This window comes from Chinchilla lanigera, unplaced genomic scaffold (genome assembly GCF_000276665.1).
Source record: "Chinchilla lanigera isolate Chin_1 unplaced genomic scaffold, ChiLan1.0 scaffold00004, whole genome shotgun sequence".
NCBI lineage: Eukaryota > Metazoa > Chordata > Mammalia > Rodentia > Chinchillidae > Chinchilla > Chinchilla lanigera.
The window spans coordinates 31052811-31074774 of record NW_004955405.1 but is presented as its reverse complement, the minus strand read 5'-3'; the positions used below and the strand labels follow the sequence as shown (position 1 = coordinate 31074774).

The 21964-nt window shown below is 35.0% G+C and overlaps 1 protein-coding gene across 4 annotated transcripts in view; it reads left to right on the top strand.

Moving 5' to 3' along the window:
* Cep83 (centrosomal protein 83kDa) overlaps nt 1-21964 on the top strand; it is a 141301-nt gene that overhangs the window by 91050 nt on the left and 28287 nt on the right. For all 4 annotated transcript variants that reach the window (XM_013518406.1, XM_005374473.2, XM_005374474.2 and 1 more), the window contains 4 exons: nt 1939-2070; nt 8806-8920; nt 10259-10403; nt 10500-10649. In XM_013518406.1, coding sequence (XP_013373860.1) covers nt 1939-2070; nt 8806-8920; nt 10259-10403; nt 10500-10649 — 542 coding nt within the window. The remainder of the gene's footprint in view (nt 1-1938; nt 2071-8805; nt 8921-10258; nt 10404-10499; nt 10650-21964) is intronic.

Genomic DNA, 21964 nt, shown 5'->3' with positions numbered 1-21964 from the left:
TGAACAGAAATACCGTATTTAACATACCTTATGATAGCTTCTTGCCAGAATAATAAAATTCAACTTGGCTACTACAGTGTACAGCAAATCTTTACAGAATTATTTCCCTGAGTTGGTTAGAGAAAGTTAATTGTTAGCAGAACCAAATTCTTACTTCTGGAAGAATTGTCTTAGGAAAACTCTCGGTTTCCATCTTACTCAGATGCAGTCACTTTTCCTTTATTATGTGCCTAACAGGTCTCAAATAAATCAATTTAATGTTTTGACTTACTTGTAAAATTTATTTTTTTTTTATTTTAAAGAATTGTAAAATTTATTTTACAAATGACTTATTTGTAAAATTTAAAGTTTTTTTTTTTAATCCTTCTGGAATAGTCATGAAATGATTTGTGTTAGAAGGAAATGATTTAGTAGTGTACCTAGTTTATAATTAAAATCCAGTATCCAAATCCAAGTGATATTTTTTCCAACCAGCAAGCTGGCACAAGGAGTATATTGATATGTTTTGAAGAGAAGTCACTTTTTAAAGTTTTTACGTGATGCTTCTGTCAGTATTTGCTGGTTTTCTGAATGAAAGTTGTCAGTATCATTGGACCTTAGACATCAGACAGTTCAGAGTGAGAGCGTTTATGTTGCCATTCTTCTGTGCTTCATGTATTTACACAGTGACAGAGTAAGTGAGATGATTGCAGTTGAGTACAGTATATTGTCTCAGTGTGAAACTTTTCATCGAGCTCATCTGGAGTGATTATTTTCAGGGCAAGTTGAATGATAACAAAAGAGAGATGGTTCATTTGTGACATTTCCTGAAGAGCCTGTATTTAATGTTATCATTTGTCAGATGAAAATAATACATGGCAGTAAATATTTCTTCAGCATTTTGGCTATCATTATGCCTGGAAAGTATAATTTCATATGTGAAGAAAATACCTTTTTCTTCCTGAATTATTTGTTGAATACAGTTCTTACGTATATTTAATACATATAGGAAGTGAGATATTAAAAAATAGTTTATTCTGCAAAGGCTGCAGCTTTTTATTTTTGGAAGTATTTTTAAAAAGCTTTTTGTTTTTCTCTCTAATGACAGTGTTTTGGGTGTGGCTGACAAACTTTTTGACAATTTACAAACTTTATTAAGAATCTTAATTATGTGGCTGGGTATAGTGGTGCTTACCTATAATCCTGGCACTCAGGAGGATGAGGCAGGAGGATCACTGGCAGTGGAATTTGAGGCCAGCCTGGGCTAAATGGTGAATTCAAGGCCAGCCTGAACTGCATAGAGAGACCCTGTGCCAAAAACAAAAAAACAACAACAAAAAAAACCAAAAAAACCTCTACCTTGGCAGAGAATTTTGAATTTTATCTCTACCTCTTTCTTTAAAAAAAAATTCCATTGATTTTGAAATTTCAGTGTTCACTTGTCCTATCTGTCAGTGAGTCTTCTTTTGTCTTCTAATGTGCTTTCTCATAACTGCTGTGGACTGGAACCCCCTCCCCCCAAGTACAGTTGAATCATGTCAGCATGAAGTATCAAATGAGTGGCACAAGTACTCTCTCTCATGAAAGAAGTATGTGAGGTTTATTGTTAGTGGCTATTGATACGCTGTTTGCCCATTTATTTGTTGCATATTACTGGAACACACATGTCTTTGTGTTTTGTTTTGTTTTTGATACTGGGGATTGAATCAGGGTCTCATTTATGCTGGACAGAGGCTTTACCACTCAGCTATACCCCAGCCCCCGTGGAGCAGGTATCTTTCGTGTGAAGTCTACCAGTTGCTTTGAGGAAACTTTTGTTACTTTGGTACATGTTAATGTTGTTGGAGCTTTGAATACTTTTTTATATGGTTACACATGAGTTTTAAATGATGCTTATTTTATTTTGATATATTGTGAAAAATTATGGACAAATTTTAAAATATTTTGTTTTAATAAAAGGCTGAAAAACAGTCAGTCAAGTTGCAGGCTGAACGCTTGGAAAAAGAGCTACAGTCAAGCAATGAACAAAATACTTCTTTAATCAGTAAACTGCATAAAGCTGACCGAGAAATAAATACATTGACCAGTAAAGTAAGTGGTCCTTTGCATTTGTTCCATTTTTTAGAGTGCTCAATTCTATATGATGATATGGAAGCTTTGTTTTTAATAGCTGAGCTCTGCATGTTGAAGTCTTGTTTTATAATATCATTCTGCTTTTCAAGAAATAAAATGTGTTGACCAGGAGTGTAACTCACTTTTATATTTCTGCTTCATCCTGTGGAAAGCTAGGTACTCTACAATGGCAATGTGTTTAGTTCTCTATATTGAAATCTTTTATCCTGTCATTCTACCTTCCTGATACATGCAGAAAGCGACCAATTCTTACAATCTCCACTGTGGTCACTCTAGTACAACCCATGATCTCTGTAGGTTTGGTTTTTATAATAGCTTTGTAACTGTTTCTTCTGTTCTCCATCCAGAGCTCTGTGTAACCTGGCATCTACAGTCTTTCCACAGCTATCGCCCCCAGTTTCCTTCCCGTGTACCTGCTCCTGCTTCACTGGCCTTCTCCCCGATCCTTCTACCTCTGGGCCCTTGCCTGCCATGGCCTTCCTTACCTACCTACCTGGCGTGCTTCTTTACCTTCTTAAAATGTCACCCAGTTATGGAAGGCCTGGCTTCACTTGGTAAAATAACACTTACTTTCCTCTTCTTCTGCCTTACTCTTTACCTTCCTAACCTGCCTTATTTTTTCCCCATACCTCTGAATAGCATCTACTTATATTTATTTGCTTTTTAAAAATGTCTTTTCTACCACTTTCCCCTCCAACTATGTGTAAGCTCTGAGAGAGCGGAGACATTGTTTTCATCACTGCTGAGGACAGTGCTGGCACACAGTAGACACTCTGTAAACTTTTCTTCAGTGAGTGAATTAATATTAGCAGCTTACCCTGTAACATAACTACTATTCCAAAAGTCTTTTTAAATTTTATGAAAACAGAAATCAAAATTTCCTAACAAAATAAGAAGAGAATAATAGACATAGTTTTTCTCAGAAACTCACTTTTTTTTTTAACCTTAAGTGCAATAAATGTTAGGAGCGATAAAAGTATTTTATAGAACATCACCTCTGGAGCCTAGTTGGAGTCAAATTCTATTTTTTTTTCCCCTCTTACTAGCTGTGTGACTTTCTCTTTGAAATTTTAGTGTCTTCTCCTACATCATGAAAGTCATGCCTATCATAAAGAGTTGTGGCCAAAATTAAAAGAAATATAAAGCACTTAAAAGAGATATAAAGCACTTAGTGTAAACTCTAACAAATAGTCACTAAAATATTGACTTACTAGGTCTTAGGGCATTACTAAGAACTTGGAAGTAACATTGGTTTCTGAGTTAGTGAAATCATTGTGTTTTCTATTAGGGCAATGTAAAAATAACCTTAAAAACCAGACGGCTCCTAGACCAAAATACATTTGGTACACCTTTATAGAAATGTATACATTTAACTAAGGTAATAAAATAGTCATTATCAGTTCCTTTCCAAGGAATTTCTTGAGATGACTTAGGGGCCAGTATATGACTGAGGGGAGAAAGAGGATTAGTCAGCATAACTATTCTGCTGGTATTTTGGCCACTGAAAATACTATTGTTGGGGAAATGAATAAATCAGTCTCTTTTAACCTGTTAACCTGAATGGCCGTGAAGACATCCGTTCATCTTATTGTCATTGCTCTAATCACCAAGCAACCTTCTGACTGCTGTTTGACTTCCCATATAATTTTGTCTGCAGAGAGAGAATGTGCTAGTCTTTCAAACTGAAATTTTCTACTTGCGTTGTTTTTTTTCTTATAATTAAACTGTCATTCTGATGTTGTGAATTACTCTTAATACACTTTATTGATGTAAGTCCAACTTTAAGAGTGGTGGCAGCATTGGATTTTAGATGTATGGGATGCCACCTTTGGGAGGTGATCTATCCAGTTTTTCCCATGGCAAACACAAATTATGTGTCTAATGACTCTTAATTTTTTGTTTGAATTTCTGTACTTTACAAAGTGGCAGTGGTTTTCTTTCACCAGTGTTTCATTTAATTCAGTACACATGACTGACACTAAGAAGAAAAGTGAAAACTAGGCATGTATGATTTTTTATTGTCAAAATGTTTTCCTTTTTATTTTTTGTAATGCTGGGGATCTAACCCAGGACCTTGTGCATTCTAAACAAACAATTGTGCTATATCCAGCCCAAGTTTTAAACTATTTTAACTTCAGGTATACTTTTTTAGTCTATATGCTGAAATTCAGATATATTTAGAAATTACAAACTATCATTTTGGAGCATGTAATAAAGTATAATTGAAAAGTTTATGGTTTTGAATCAGACAAATATATGTAGTTTTGAATCCTGACTCATGCATTTCATGTACTACTATTGTGACTTCTGTTTTGCTTAACTCTCTTTGCGGTTCTGGAGAACGCTGAACCAGTCTTGTGCATGGTAGGACGTAGCACAGAGCTACATCTCCAGCCTTTGGTGAACTTTTAAATGGAGATAATAATGCTTATTTCTGGTAGTTATAAAAATTAAAGATAGTATTCAACACAATAGGGTGTAGTGAATAAAATATTGGCAATGATTGTGTACTAGTGATAGACTTTAAGAAAGAAGATGACATGAAGAACTCAGGATTTTGAGCCTACTGACTGGTTTTGTCCTCTTTTTATCAATAACTGTGCATCACCTTGGGCAAATTAGTTAATATCATTAGGAACCCATTCATGTACTTGGGATCCAATTTTCTCATAGGTAAAATGAAACGTTGTTTTGCTGATCCCTAAGAATTCTTCCAGACTACTGTGTTTATGTAAATCCTACTAGAAAATAAGTAAATAATTTGCTCTCTGATTAACCATAAGTAGACTATACATTCAACAGATACATTTTTGAATGTCTACAGTAATAGAGTACACAAAAATAGATGTAAAACACACAGAAGTAAACTCAGGATAGAGGGGGTTCTCCTGTGTTTTCCTTTTAATTCTTGTATAAATTACTTTCAGTTTTATAAAATAATACTGAATCCCCAGTGTTAGCAGCACATTGTTCTGGGCCTCATAGCCAGACTAAACTACTGAAATAACTGGATTGGATATGCTGGACTATTTTGGTGGCTTCTGTATGGCGTCACTTTTCCTGTAGCATTTTTTATCTGCATTCCCTGGCTTACCTATGTGCAGGCCTTTATTCCTCTTCTTTACGCTGTACAAATACCCTTCTCCATTGTTCCTCCCTGTTTAGAGGACAGATGATTTCTACTACTCTGCAGTTTAGCAGTTTAGTATTACTTACTTTTCTGTGCTTGTTTATTAACATGTTGCTAAGAATGGCCCATCTTTTTAAAGGCATACTTGCATTACTTTGCATATAAATGGAGTATTAAATACATCTTTCAACTTTAGACAAAGCAAATTTCAGTGCAACTTTTCTATGTAAAATGATTCCATGAAGGGATAAATTTAAAAATAATATTTCAAACACGACTGTCACAGTTTTCTTTGCGATTTGAAATTTTCATCAACATTTTGCTCTTCTAAGCAAATGGTTGTTTGCAATGCAGAGGAACACCTGGGGCGTGTTTGTCTAAGTTATTCAAATTTGTAAATGTTCCTTAGGTTTTAAAAGAAAGTTATGTCAGTATCAGTGTCTTGGATTCAAAGGTTTTGGCATAGATGGCTTGAAAACGATGACCTTAAAGATATTTCATATTTAATGAGGTAAAATTGTTTTAGTTATCTCATGAATTTTTTATCTTTAGAAGCCCAATAAGATTGTTTTAAGAAAGCCATCCCACAGTGTTATGCTTATTAGTTAAGTAAAAGAGGTCATCCTACTTCAGAACTTTGAGGGCAATCAGAATTTAATTGCTATCTTTTCAAAATTTGCATCCAGAGCTTCTTGGGTATTATTTTTTTCCAACTATATTTCTATTTATTGCATTGTTTTCTTGTGTGTGTGTGTGTGTGTGTGTGTGTGTGTATAAATAACAGCCTGTGTAGTTCAGGCTTGCCTTAGGTTCACTATGTAGCCCAGGCTGAAATTGAACTTGAGACAGTCCTCCTGCCTCAGCCTCCTGAGTGCTGGGATTACAGGTGTGCGCCATCACAACTGGTCCTCTTCTACATTTTTTGTAGATATGTGTACTTTAACAGATTTTAAACCCCTGTAAAATGCTCAGATTGGCATTTTTGACATTCATTAAATTATTAGTAGTAATAACTGAATACTTGCCTTATTATATCAGACACATAAAGCAAATTCAGTGTAAAGGCCAGGCTGTGCATGAAAGACATTTCTTGAAAAACAGAGTGGCTTGACCCTGCAGAACTTCAGTAGACCATGGAGCTCTTGGAATTTTATGCAGCATTTTAACTTTATGCATTTTATTTAAGAAGCATTCCTCCTAGTTTTCCTAGGATCTGGGGGTCCTGACCACAAACAAGATCAAGAACATAGGTATCTGGAACTGGAAAGGAACTTTATTGTTGCTCTTTGGGGTATGGTTCAGATTATTCATTGAAAAGCGCTACTGTTTGTCATCCTGACAAATAGAGTCAGGTTTCATGATATTTTAATAAATAATACATTTACTTCTAGTATATATTTTAGGAAGTTAACAGTTACTGTTAGTACATTCATTATTTAGGGTTATGGAAGTATGGCACTACAGAAAAAGTTAAGGTCCACTAATGTGTAAAGTTTGAGTGTAGAGAGGACAAGGACAAGTGCCTTGCTTCAGTGTATATATCACTAAATCACATCTGCCGTACTGATTATTTGCATTATAGCTGTAGTTTTGCAAAAATTTAAAGCAGCTATAATTTAAACTCACCATGAAAATGAAAATGTAATATAATACAATCTATAGAAAGTTTAGGAATTAAAAAATACAACTTCATAGCTGTTTTCTTACAGTTACGAGACTGTTACATAAACGAACTTCAGAAAAGGAGATTTAAAAATACAAAGATAACCGTTTTATGTCATGTCATTGAAAAGTAGTTAACTTGGAAGGGCATGTTATTGTGATTAGTGATAGAAAGGTATCACAATACTTTCTTGTTTGTTTTCTTTAGGTGTGGATTTTGCATTCAGTCATTCCTTACATATTTTCAGGACCTTTTGTAGCTGGTGTTTCTTACAATTAGACATCTCTGTTTCTATGAGACGTCTCTAGGACCTTTTCTTGGTTTGTATCACCCAACAATGGTTATTATAGGACTGAGTAAATTAATCTTTATGCTCCTTTTCTTACCATCTCACATTTATATATTTGACTTCTATGTATTTGGAGTTTTCTGCTCTGATGCCATAGATATATATGTTTGGTAGAGGCACAGGGACTTGAACCCAGAGCCTTTGAACTGATTTATATACCCAGGCCCTTTATTTAATTTTATGTTTTTAAATTTTGAGACAAGATTTCACAAAGTCGCTAAGTTGCTCGAGCTGGGCTCAAACTTATGATCCTCCTGCCTCAGCCTTCTAGAAGGAGTCTATAGTTTTATGGGTAGAATACTTAATGTGTCAGAATACAGGTCTGTCTTACCTTGATATCAGTATTGGTTAAATCCTTGAATCAGCATCCCTAATTTTAGAAGTACCAAAGAAAATGTTCGTAATATAGATGATTAGAGAGACAAAGCTTTCTTACTTGCTGCTATATCCCCCTAGCTTATAAAATAATACCTGGTTCATAGTAGTGTGTCAGTAAATATTTATTGATGAAGAAATACTGCTTATGATCTACAATTATTCAGCATTCAAGAATATTTAGATGAAGGTGAAAACAGATGTGGATGGGTTAACTGTACAGAGAGCATTGAGAATGATTCACATTTATGTAAAGGAAGGAGACAGAGAGAGAGAGAGAGGGATCGGAGAGGAAGGGGATGAAGAAAGAATCAAGATGTATTATGAACACGTACCGGCTCCTCACCACAAATGTAATCACTAGGTACTGCAGACGTGTACAGGACTAATAAAAATTATTAAAAATATATAAAAGAATTAGATTTTGGCTGTAAAGGTTTATTAGATTTATATGACTTAAACATCTATATGAAATCTGTAAATCTATGTGATGCTTGTTCCTACTGCTCCGATTTCACATCGCACACACACACAGGTATGCACATACATGTACATATCTGTGCATACAAAATCACCACATTCCATTGATTCTTGTGCTCTTTATTAGTTCCTGTGTCTTAATTTATTTCTTTACCTTCAGCTTCTTAATCAAGCAGATTTGCAGGGTTACCTTTCTGAAATCAAGTTGATTATGCTAACTTTAGTAGCTAACAGGACAAACAACACTTTTGATTGGCGTGAGTTTACTCCCTGCCACTCCTGGGTAGATTTCATGCCTTCCTCTGCTCCACCTGTAAAGGGTAGCTCATTGTTTTAAGAGCAAACCCTGTGATATTATACCTGTTTAACATTTTTTATGCTCTTCCTCTACCTTGAATGCTTTCTTTGTTCTTAGCAGATTTTTTTAGAAGGGAGGTTTCAGCTTTTTTTTCCCTGCAGGTGTTCTAATTGTGGACCACTGTATTTTAGATATATGTAGTTAAGCCTTTTAAAGTATGATTAAGTCTAGGTGACCCCACCTAGATAGTGTAAAGAAAATCTCCATTCTGTTAGGAAAAAGACAGTGTTTTCTTGGAGTATCCTTGTGGTAAATACTTTCTCATTTCCTTTTTTTGGGGTAAGTACTGAATGGCTAGAAAATGACCAAAAGTAATTTCAATTTCTAATTATTAACAGGTAAAAGAGCTTAAACACTCAAACAAGCTAGAAATAACGGATGTCAAACTGGAGGCAGCAAGAGCTAAGAGTGAGCTAGAAAGAGAAAGAAATAAAATTCAAAGTGAATTGGATGGTAATATATGATTTTCTTTGCTTTTTACTTTAAGATATAAACTCATTTTTAAAATAAATCAACCTGTATGTTTATTTCTAGCTTCTTAGCTTAAATTGAATTTTGATCTTTGAGTGCATATAGAATGTCTTTGCTTATATGTTCAATGTTTTATTTATTCTATGATCTTTTAAGAAAATCAACCCTATGTTTATATAATAGTTATTTGATAAGCAATTAAATGGAAATTTCAAAATGGGATTCCATCCTTCCTGGGCTTATAATCTTAAATCTGTTTAAATCATGTGGTTACTAGTTCTAGGGCATTTTAATTCCATAGAATAAGGAGGATAAATGCATTTCAGGCTTCAATTTTTTTCTTTTTAAATGTAAACCCTATTATTGGAGCACACTTGTGTGTAGTCTTATTTTAGTCAGTATAAGTTCCTTTTTAGTCTTGGAATGTCTCATCAAGAGTTCTCAGAATTTACGTTGCTTCTAACTTTTAAAATTATTTAAATAAGACAGGCGTGGTGGTGCATGCCAAAAATGCTAGCACATGGGAGGCTGATTCAGGAGGACCGCTATGAGTTCGAGGCCAGCCCAAAGTGCATAGTGAAACCCTGTCTCTAAAGAAAAAAAATTACTTAAATAAACTGTCTGTGGGCTGTTGATCTGTAGTTTAAATGGCCTCTGTACTTGAGCAGCTTACGTTGAATGATTATATTTATTAATTTTCATTTAATATTGACTCATGGATTTCCACAGAGTTAGGGAGTAAAGTTTCTTAGAGACTTTCATATCTAGTGCTACTTCTAAGTGTGTAGAATTATTCATTCAATATGAATTTGCTTTAGTTATCCCAGCTGCAAAGTGCTTGTCACTTCATCACAAGGAGGACTTGAGAATCCACTAGACACATTTAGAAGTTTCTCCTGGAATCATAGGTTTTGCAGTTTTGGGTGATTTTATTTACTCTGTTACCAGCCAGTTTTGTGGTGATACTCCTGGGGCTTGGTTCACAGGACCCCTGTGAGGTGAAGGAAGTAAGCCTCTTTGGGAGCTACCCAGGTTGATCCTTCCAGCTCTCAAGATGGAAATGAATAAATGTATATAACCTTTTAAAAACTTTTTGTGTGTTATGTGCTAAATAAAGTAATGACAGAGAAATTAACTGAGCTTTAGTGTATTTCGTCCTTACTTTAAGTAGTTCATTGAGGTAAGGATCTTTGAGAATACATTCCCAGAGAGACTTTCTAAATTGTCTTGTTTCACCTACTAAAGAATGCTTGCTGTTCTGATTTTTTCATCTTAAAAATATTGAATGTAGTACATTTTTTTTCCTTAAAAAAATACTAGGGCTACAGTCAGACCATGAAATTCTCAAATCGGCTATTGAACACCAGAAAATGCTCTTAGCAGAAAAAGATCGTGAGTTAATTCGTAAAGTACAAGCTGCCAAGGACGAAGGCTATCAAAAGCTTGCGGTATTACAAGATGAAAAGTAAGTACTTTATTGCCTTAGTGCGTGTTGTTTCTCCTTGCACATGAAAACGTTTTGTTGTCGCTATTGTAACATACCTGTCATGTGTTGTTTTAGGCTGGAGCTGGAGAACAGATTAGTAGATCTAGAGAAAATGAAAGTGGAGCATGATGTTTGGAGGCAGTCTGAAAAGGATCAGCATGAGGAGAAACTGCGGGCGTCGCAGATGGCGGAGGAGTCAGCCAGACGGGAACTTCAGAGCATTAGGTTATCTATACAGATTGATTCTGATTTTGAAATCCATTTCAAAGTAACAAAAATGATGTGAATGTGGCTCAGGAAAATCCTCCTGTACACTTCACCGTGATTCCCTAAGTATCAACATTTTACATAACCATATCAAGTCTCAGAAATTAATGTAATCAAGTAACATTGCTACTTTCCAACCTATTGACTTTATTTAAATTTTACCAGTTGTTCTACTGGTGTCCTTTTTCTGGTACAATATCCAGTCTGCCCATTACATTTACATAGTTTACTTTACTCTAGAACAGACTAACACTTTTGAAGAGTACCAGTTATTTTGTAAAATATTTCTCAGGTTAAGTTTATAATACATTCCTCATGATAAATTCATGTTATGTATTTTTAGCAGAAGTAAAGGCAAGGTTATATATCCTCAGTGCTTTACATTAGGAAGTTCATGATTTTCTCCTTAACTGGTGATGTCAACCTTGATTACTTGGTTAAAATGTTGTCACCAGACGTTATTTCCAATATAAAATTAGTATTTTCTTCGCTAATACTTAATCTATTTTAAGGCTTCCCGTGTGACACTTGGAGACTATGTGAATGTTTTCATTATACTTTCTCACCAAATATTCTTCCATTAAATTTTTAGCATCCACTGATAATTCTTTCCTAAAACAAGTGTTGCTCTAATGTTTGCCAAATAGTGATTTTCTTTTCTTTTCTTTTTTTTTTTTTTTTTTTGGGTGGGGGGTACTGGGAATCGGATTCAGGACCTTGTGCTTGCCAGGCAGGCACTGTGCCACTGAGCTATATCCCCAGCCCTGTGACTTTCATATTTATCTTTATCAGTTTTCCACATTCATTAGTTGGAATTCTGAAAGGAAGAGCTTCCATTTCTCCTATAAATGTTATATTTCTATATATATGGACTAACAGATTCTTGTTTTCTTCTACATATTAGAAGATAGTAAAACCTTGGTTTGTGAGCATAGTTCATGCTGGAAACATGCTGTAAGTCAAAGGACTTGTTATATCAAAGCGAATTTTTCCCTAAGAAATAATAGAAACTCAGATGATTCATTCCACAACCCCAAAATATTCATATAAAATGATTACACGGGGCTGGGGATTTAGCTCAGCGGCAAAAGCGCCTGCCTGGCAAGCGCAGGGTCGTGAGTTCGGTTCCCGGTACCGGAGAAAAACAAAACAAACAAACAAACAAAAAAAAAGATTACAGTACTGTAATATGATATAAAATAGTAAAGAAAAATAAATTAACTTGCACTCAACCTTGAAAACCTTCGTGTATGCTGTGAAGGAGATGAGAGGAGGGTTACTGTGTAGATGATTTTTGCTGTCAGTAGCAGAATCACTGCTATCTATTGGCTCAATGGAATCTTCTTTTTGTATAGCTTTAACAAGGAAGCTATCCAGTGATACTTGCTTTTCTCCTTTTGAGGATTTTGCAGATGTGACATTGCACTGTCGTTAACCAGATTCATTGCTCACACCACTACAGCCTTCTTTGGGTGGTGCTTTTCTACATAATTTTGCACTGTTTCCCAGATTGTACACATCTCCCTAATCTCATTTGAAGTGAGGGATTCCTCTGCCCTTTCCTTATCCTCCGCTGCAGACAAGATCTCCTCCATAACCTCTCACTGTTTGGAGATGATCACCCACAATCCTGCAGAGAGAGAGAAGGGGCAGGGGATGAAGGAAGGAGGGAGGGAGGGAGACAGAGAGAGAGAGAGAGAGAGAGAAAGGGAAGATAAGGGAGGGAGGGAGAGGGAGAGGGGGCCAGTGGCTTAGTTGTGATCATGATGATCATGCTATGTCTGGCATCACACATTCCTCGTGTTGCAAGGCATCACTATCAAGGTAAAATTTCTTAGGCGTGTTCGCTGATCTTGTGAAGCTCTCACAGAATAAGTTACTTGCAGTCCAGGGTTTTACTGTATTATAATTTGCTGTTGAACTTGTCTCATATTTGGGCTTTGTAAGCTCTTTCAAGTTGATGCCTATATCCTTTTGACACAGTCCCCCCATTTTTTGAGGTTCTCTTTTTGCTGGCATCATAAGGTGTTTGTTCTTGGCCTCCCTTTGGTCATTTCTCTAAGGTGCTTTGGTTCCTTTTTATTGGAGAATGATACAGGAAAACAGAATCTCAGCTATAGGAGTGTTCATTGGTACTAGAAAAACATTGCTTCTAGGCCCTCTCAGTGAACTGAGAAAGGAAATGTACTTAAGTGTACACAAATGCACATTTGTATCTATTTCTTTATGTTCTGTATGTATATATGTTAATAATCATACATTTACAGTGGTATTTCCAATTCCAGCCCCACACCATAGAGTTCTTTTAAGCCTCTTTATATTTGTAGCTCTTTTGACAGCGATAACCCTGGCTTTCTACTTAATTCCTTAGCCCTAGAATATGCAAAAAGAAGGTTTGGAACAGCTAATTCTCAACTCTGTGGAAAACTTCTTAGCTAGTGTGTAATATCTGTGTATTCTTTTTGTCTTTAGCCCTTGAGTGTATTAAAATACACTTAGTGAATTAAAATGCTATCTAAAAGTTACTTAAGATTTTCCAGAGTTACTTAGGGATTTTCTCATGTTCACTTTGATTGCTAGTCACTTATAAGACAGCTTCATTTATTTCTGTTTTATTCCATTTTGAGCCCCCATCCCATCCTTGTTAATGTTAATGGATTTCAGTATGTGAAACATCAGGTTAGTTCTAAAGGGCAGAATGATACAAAAATTATACTTTAAAAGAATTGCTGTTTCCTACATCTGTTTGATCCTATTCTTTTTCTCCTCGTTTCTTAATTATCCTACCCCGTGGGTAATCTAATTAGTTTCTTGTTTATCTTTCCTGTTACTCTGACGCCCAGAATTGGCAGATGCATGTATGTTTTGTTTCCCCTTCTTTCTTAGCACTGTCTTTGAAGTTGCGTTAATATACCAAGTAGTTCATAGAGAGTAAACTCATTCTTTTTACAGCTGCGTAGCATGCCATTGTGTATATGTGCCAGTGGCTTACCCACTCTTTCATGTGTGTGTATTTAGTTTCCAATACTGTATTTTGTGATTGCAATCTGTATCTATTTTCATATTGTATATTTTAATGGTAAATTCCTGAAGTGAATAAGTTGGTCAAAAGGTAAATTTATATACAAGTTCATTAGATATTATCAAATTTATTTTCAAGAATATTGTTTCACTTTTTATCTCAGTATAGTTTAATTTGCATTTCTCTTAATATAAATGAGATTGAATAACATTTTTTTATGTTGAAGACCATTTTTATCTCTTATGTTGGGTTTGTCCAAGTCATTCTCTGCTGTCTGTTGATTTCTTTTATCTTGTTCCCTTTGCTTTTAAGGAGTTTGTTGTATTTTGGAAATATGTTAAAAATATTTTCTCCCTGTGTATCAGTCTTCACTTGACTTCTTGTGCAATATTTGTTATTATGTAAAGCATTTTATTATATAATCAAAATAATCATTATTGTTTCTGGATTTTAAGTTGTAGTCTCCTTGTATTGAAGTTAAAAAGGAACCATGTTTTGTGCTTGTATGGCTTCATTTTTTATATGTAGATCTTTGATCTATTTAGAATGGGTATTTCTGTGGGCTGTGAGATATCAATTTCATTTTACTTTTTCTAAATGGCTAACCAATTGTCCCACACTTTTATTAAAAACTAATTTTATTTATCATAGCGATTCATGATGATGCTTTTATTATATTTTTAATTTCCATATAACTTGGGAATATTTCTGGAACATGTAGCACTGCTGCAGTATTTTAATAATAGAGGCTTTATGATCTTTTAGAGCCAGGCATGGTGGTGCACATCTGTAATCCCAGCACTTAGGAGGCTGAGGCAGGAGGATTTTTGCAAGTTTGAGACCAGCCTGGGCTGCAAAGTGAGCTTAAGGCCAGCCTGAACTTCATAGCAAGACCCTGTCTCAGAAAGACCAAAAAAAGATATGTTTTAATGCCCCAATATACTACTCCACCCTTATAGTTTTTTGTCTTTTTATCTTTTGTGAGGTATTTTTGTGTTTATTTTTTCATATGTCCTTGAATATCAATGTCTAGCTTCATAAATTAGTTGATTGGTAATTTTATTGTGATTTCATTTGATTTTGTTCATTTTTATTGTGTTGAAATACATATAAAATTTTACCATCTGAACCATTTTATTTACTTATGTATTTATTTATTTATTTTTGGTCCTGGGAATCGAACTCAGGACCTTCCACTTGCTAGAGGGGCGCTTGTGCCGCTGAGCTACATCCCGGGCTGAACTATTTTAAAGACACATAATTCCCTGGTCTTGGATGCTGTTTTAATGTTGTGTAACCATCATCATTGTCCATCTCTGAAATTCTTTTCATCTTACACAACTGAAACTCTGTAGCCATTAAACAGTAACTCTGCATTCCTTTATCCTCTCAATCCTTGGCAATCACCATTCTACTCTCTATGATTTTGAGTACTTGAGTTCCTCATGTGAGTGGAATCATGTACTATTTGTCTTTTGTAGCATTTATTTAGTGTGATAACCTCAGTGTTCATCTATGTTGTAGTGTGTTTTACAATTTCTTTTTAAGGCTGAATAATGTTCCATTATATGTATATCTCATAGTTAACTTACCCACTCATTTATTCATGGATGGCCATACCCCATGTTAGCTATTGTGAATAATGCTGCCATGAACATAGGTATACAAACATCTTGTTAAGACCTTGCTTTCTGTTATTTTGTATATATACCCAGAAACAGGGTTGTTGGATTATATGGCAATTGTATTTTTAACTTTTTAAGGAATAGACATACATTTTCTAGGGTGGTTGTACCATTTTCTATTCCTGCCAACAGTACACAAGTGTTGTAGTTTCTGTATATCCTCACCAACACTTCTGATTTTCTGGGTTATCTTATTCTTAACCATCCTAATAGTATGAGGTGTGATCTCCCTGTAACCTTGATTTGTAACCTGTAACAATTAGTGATACTGAGCATCTTTCCATGCACTCACTAGCATGCACTTGGAGAAATTCTGTTCAAACCCTTTGCCCATTTTAAAATCTGATTTTGTTGTTGTCGTTGAGAGTTCTTTGTATGTTCTAGAAATGAATCCCTTATTAGCTATATGGTTTTCAAATATTTGTCTCATTCTGAGATTACCTTTTAACTACCAATAAGTATTTTTTGGTGTACGTTTTCTAATTTGCAAGCTTAGTTTGTCTTTTCTTGCCTCTTTTTGGCATTATATCCAAGAAATTATTGCCATATTCTATCATAACCCCCCATATTTTAAGAGATTTATAGTTTTCACCATTAAAACTTAGGTTTTTCATCCATTTGAATTTTTTTACGTTGTATTAGTAGTAAAGGTCCGATTTCATTCTGCTACAGGTGGATAAATGTGCAGCTTTCTCAGCGTGATCTGTGGGGGAGAGTGTCTTTTTTCTAGTGAATGCTTTTGGTACCCTTGTCAAAAAGCACTTGACTACATAGGGGAAGGTTAATTTCTGGTCTCTCTAGTCCAGTAATGGTGAATATATGGCACGTGTGTTGTTTGTGTGATGTAGGAGGTATTTTTCTAAATTAAAACTTAACTATTCAGGTTTAATTGCAGTGTTGGCCCTTTGTCATAAGTGAGTGGGTTTTGGGTTTGGGCACTCATCTCTAAAACGTTTGCCACCACCTTTCAGAGTCGAGTCCAGCGGTGGAGAACCTGTGGCAAGCTGGCTGTTAGCATTGAAAGCTCTAAAAGGTTCGACACCACTGGATTGGTCTTTATGTCTTTATGTTGGTTGGTACCACACTGTTTTGATTATTGTGGCTTTGTAGCAATGTTTTGAAATCAGAAAGTGAGTCTTCTATCTGATGTTTATTTTACTTCAGGATTATTTAGGGTTTCAGTTCCTTTGTGATTCCATATGAATTTTAAGATGGATGGGTTTTTCTATTTGTGTGAAAATGGTTGTTGGGCTTTTGATAGTGTTTGCATTTTGATTCTGTAGATCATTTTGGATAGTGTTGGTATCTCAGTTACACTGAATCTTCATTTCATGAATTTGGAATGTGGTTTTTTTTAGTGTCTTTTCTTTGACAGTGTTTTTTAGCTTGTAGTATACAAATCTTTCAACTCCTTGATTAATTCCTAAAAGTTTTATTCATTTTGATACTGTTGTAAATAAGATTGTTTTCTTAATTTCCTTTTTCAAATTTTTTATTGTGAGGTTGTGGAAATGCTGCTTTTTGTTTGTTGACTTTAGTTCCTTTGTTAAATTTGTCTGTTAGTTTTAACAGTGTGTGTGTGAAGATAATTTTCCATCCTTCCAGTTGGGATGCCTTTTTTGTTTCTGTCTGGAACTTGCAGTTGAATGTTACTTGAAAATGATAAACCAAAGCTTCCTTTACTTCTCTCTAATTCTAGAGAGAAACTTTCAGTCACTGTGGGTTTTCATTTACTATGTTGAAGTAGGCTTTTTTTTTTTTTTTTTTTTGCTGGTTTGTTGATTAGCAAGTTTAATATGTTTACATTTAAATTAATGATGAGAGAGTTCTGTCATTTTTTGTTTTTGTCTTCAGTTTTTTTTTTTATCCTTTATTACTGTCTTTCTTGTTCAATTTTTTTCTTGTTTTAGGGTTTTTTGGGGGAAGGGAGTAGGAGAAAAAAATCTAAGCTCCTCTCTTACTTCCCTTTTGTGTAGAGTTGACACCTATTTTCCCTGGAGGTTACATTTAGCATCCTGAGTTTATAAGACTTCAGTTCGAATTTATACAAGTGTAACTTCAAAGGTATACAAAAGCTCTTCCTGTTTAGCTTCCACCCTTTTCTGTTGTCAGTGTCACAGAGTTAGATCTTTATTATGTGTTGTGTGCCTCAGAACATAAATTAACATTTTTTTCAATGCATTCTTTTTTTTTTTTTTTTTTTTTTGGCTTTTTGAGACATGGTCTCACTGTGCAGGTCAGGCTGACCTTGAGCTCACTTTGTAGCCCAGGGTGGTCATGAACACATAATGATCCTGCTGCCTCAGCCTCCCAAGTGCTGGGATTACAGGCGTGTGCCACCATGCCCAGCTTATTTTCTAAAATAATGTAGAAAACAAGATGGGGAGTGATAAAGTTATAATAATATTACTTTTTAGACTAATTTTTGATGTATTAATATCTTAAATTATATAGAAAATAATAAGTCAAGTTACAGATTATCAGTACAATACTATTAGCTTTTATAATTGCCTATGTAAGTATTTTTACAGAGCTACATATTTTTTCATATGGATTTGAGTTACTATATAGTGTTCTTTCATTTACTCTGTTGAATACCCTTAAGCATTTCTGTAGCCTAAGTGTGGTACATAGCTATGTTTATCTGGAATGTCTAAATTTTCTTACTTTTAAAAAACAGTGTTTCCAGGTACAGGATTTTTGGCTGACAATTTCTTTGTCTGTTTTAAATATAGTATATCTGTCTACTACCTTCTGGCCTTGTTTTGTGAATTCAGTGGCACATGCGTGCTAGATCAGCACTCTGCCACTGAGCTACATTTCCAGCACCTTTTTAAATTTTGAGACAAGTTTTCACTAAGTTGCCCCGGATGGGCTTCAACTTGTGATCCTCCTGCCTCAGCCTGGTAGCTGGAATTATAGGTATACATTGCCGTACTCAGTTTCTCCAAAGATTTTCTTTTTTAATGAGAAATTTGTTTGATTATCTTATTGAATATTCCTTATATGTGCTAAAATGATTCTCTTTAGCTGCTTTGAAGATTCTTTCTTTGCCTTTGGTTTTCAAAACTTTGATTAATGCTGTGTCCCGTGCAGGTCTTTTTGAGGCTTTTCAGTAAGTTTGGTTACTTTCAGCCATCATTTCTTCAGTTACTCCTTCCACTTCTTTCTCTCTCTCTGGGACTGCTGTAGTGTGTATATTCCTTGGCTCTGTGTACTTTTCTTTATTTTAAAAATTGTTATTCATTGGACTTGATGATTTCCATTGTCTTTACATTCACTAATTTTCTTCTGCATGCTCAGATTGGCTTTGAATCTCTCTACTGAAGGTATAATTTCAGGTGCTGTAATTTTCAGCTGCAGAATTTTTTTTTTATTTTTTAGGTGGTTTTTCCTCTTTATTCATATTTCCATTTGCTCCTGTATAATTTGTTTGAGTTCTACAACTTCTTTCAGCTCTTTAACCATCATTAAGACAGTTGCTTTGATGTCTTTGTCTGGTAGATCTGCTAATATTATAGTTCTTTTTCTGGTAGTTTCTGTTGATTTTTTTTCCCCCTTTGAATAGGCCATGCTTTCCTGTTTTGTTTTGTTTTTTTTCTAAAACTGGATATTTGAATCTAATAAAGTAGTAAGTCTGGAAATCATTTCCTCTTTCCCCAGGATTTGCTGTGGAGTTTTTTTTGTTTTTGTTTTTGTTTTTGTTTTGGTCTGGTCATTTTTTAAAATTGTTTTTTGGGTATGTGTGTGTGTGCATGCGTGCATGCGTGTGTGTGTTTTAATCATAGCAGGCTACTTCTGTGCTGAGGATCAGCTTGAGGTGTTAACAGGGTCTTCTCAGATCTCCTCTGAGACTTCGCCTTCCCCAGGATATGCATAACTACTTTGTGGTTATCCACAAATATGCAGCTGCTTCTGAATGTTCTAGTCCTTAATGGCTCCCAGAAGTAGAAAACAATGTAAAACAACCAGGTGGGAGGGATGGCGCTGGGCCTGTAAATTCTTTGAAAGTAGCTTCAGCCAGAGCGGGTAGGAGATGGCAGTGGGGGGGTGGGTCAGCAGTAACTGCTGGTCTGTTCGTCCGCACCTCTTGCATCAGAACCAGCAGTCAGTGATCTGAGCAAAGATCCCCAGGGTGCTTTCTGCCCTCCCTTGCCCCCAGCTGTGTGCAGGCTGCTCCTGGAGCGTGTGCAAAGGTGCCTGCCTTGGGCTGGGGTGGAAATGGGCAGCTGCTAAGTTTCTTCCTAAGTGTTAAGCTTTGTTGCTATTGTAAATGCTTTTCTCTTTCATTTCTGTCTAGCTGCTTATTGTTTATTTATGAAGACTGTCACTTCTTACAGATTAATTTTGTACCTGCTAATTTACTGAATTACTGTTAGTATTCATTTATTATGACTTACCTAGCATTTTCCAGGTGTAGTGGCATGGCATATCATCTATAAGTAGTGATCATTTTTCTTTTCCTTTTTTTTTTTTTTTTTTTACTGATTCCGATGCATTTGCTTTATCTAATTGCACTGGCAAGTACCTCCAAAATACAGTATTAAGTAGGATCAGAGATAATAGATTTTCTTGCCTTATTCCTGATCTTACTGGAAATGTTCTGTTTCTTCAGTGGTTAAGAGGCTAGCTTTAGGATTGAAGTGTGTACACCTTATTAAGAAAGCATTCACCAATTTTTATTTTCATATGTGTTTTTGTTAGACATAGTTTTGAAGATTATCAAATAGTTTTTAACATTAATAATCATGACTTCCTCCCCTTTGATTTATTAAGATTGCATATATTAATGAGTTTCCTGATATTGAAGCAATCTTAATTTTTGGACCAAACGACCCTTGACGTTAGTGTCTCTTTTTTGTTTCTTTATTTAAGCTGGTGGTGTATTCTGTTGTTAATGCTTCATGTAGTTCTTGGTCTGTAATTTTCTTTTTGCCCCCTCTTTTCACTTCTAGTTGTCTTGGGGTTTAGGCGTTTTTCTGCCTTCCATTTTGCTGAGGGTGTGATTTTGTGTGGCTTTATTCTTGCTTTTCTGAATTATTTTTATAGAGTATACAGCTAACACAGAGCTAGTGCATCTGCCCTTGTCTTCAGCACCTGAAACTTCACTGTATCTGCTTTTAAAATCTTAGTGACTTCTGTAATTATATGAATTAAAGTCAAGTGGCTTTTAAAAAATCACATTCATTAAATTGTAGGTTATGTTTTGAGACAAGTCTTGATTCACATTACTTAGGAAAGAGCTGCTTCAGGCAGAGATATGTGTGTTGCTTACTTATATCGGGTTTTACGAACAATTAATTTAAATTGTTAGTGCTTACAATCTAGAATCATAACTCTATAATGGATTTGGAGAGCCTGTCTTGCTCTTCTCTTTGCTTTTAAGTGAGTATATTGTTTAACTATTTGGGACAGGCAGTTTTTAAATTTCGACCCTCCCCAGGAGCTCCACTCTAAAATTTTATCCTATCAAGGTCCTACAATTTGACCAGCTAGAATCTATTATGTTAGATTTTAAGCCTGTTTCTCCTGCTTTGGGCTTCTGTTGCCATAGTGATAAACTGTTCAGAATTCTGTCATTACTTGAAGACAATAATAAACTTGACCCTTCTCTTTTTTTGTTTAAAAAAATCTATAAAGTAGCATTCATTCCTTTGGTTTTTCTTTAATATAAATCATTTTCTATTCCACTAGTTGTCTTGATAATTTATCTTTGATTCCTCTTTAGTTTCTTCAGGTCATTTATAATGTATAATTGACCTAACTTATTTTTTAAAAGGACATACTAACCACTATAAAATCTAGCAGAAGGAGTAATTCACAAGATTTGCATGAATTTTTTTAATACTCTACAGTGATAATATTTTTTCTATGGCAGTTCTACTTTACTGATTTATAAATCCAGCTACATCTACCAGGTGCATTTTTATCAATCATTAAAATAATCCTCATTGAAGCCTCTCTTATTTAAAGCTTGTGATAGGTCAAAGACTATCTGGGAAAAAGGTCTTCCTAGAGTAATGAAAAGTGTAAATCATATAAAGCAGAAGGTATCCGTTTCTTTACAGGCCAGTACTAAGTTGATAGTATCTGGTAGATATTAATCACTACTTTACTGCCTGGCAAGCGCAAGGTCGTGAGTTTGGTTCCCGGTACCGGAGAAAAACCAAAAAAAAAAAAAAAAAAAACACTACTTTAACAGGTGCTTTAAATTATTAATTATATACTAGTCTTTTTCATTAGTTTCTTAACCATTAGCCTTTCATCGTGCTAAGAGTAATGCAGTTATTGTTATGAAAATATGTTGTATTTCAGAAGCCTGCCCCACTGCACATTGTTTTTAAAATTTGTGAAGTTAACCTATAAATTAAAAACATATAAAAATTTATAGTAGTTTAAATATAACAAAGTATGTAGTCAACTATTGGATTTGGCAGCATTCAACTCTAGCTAATGCAGGCAAATAAAGGGCCTTTATTGGCAGACATAAATTGTGGAAAGAACAGGGGTTGTGCAGTTCTCTTGGAATCTGGATATGGAACTCACATGTGGATCAGATGAGTGGT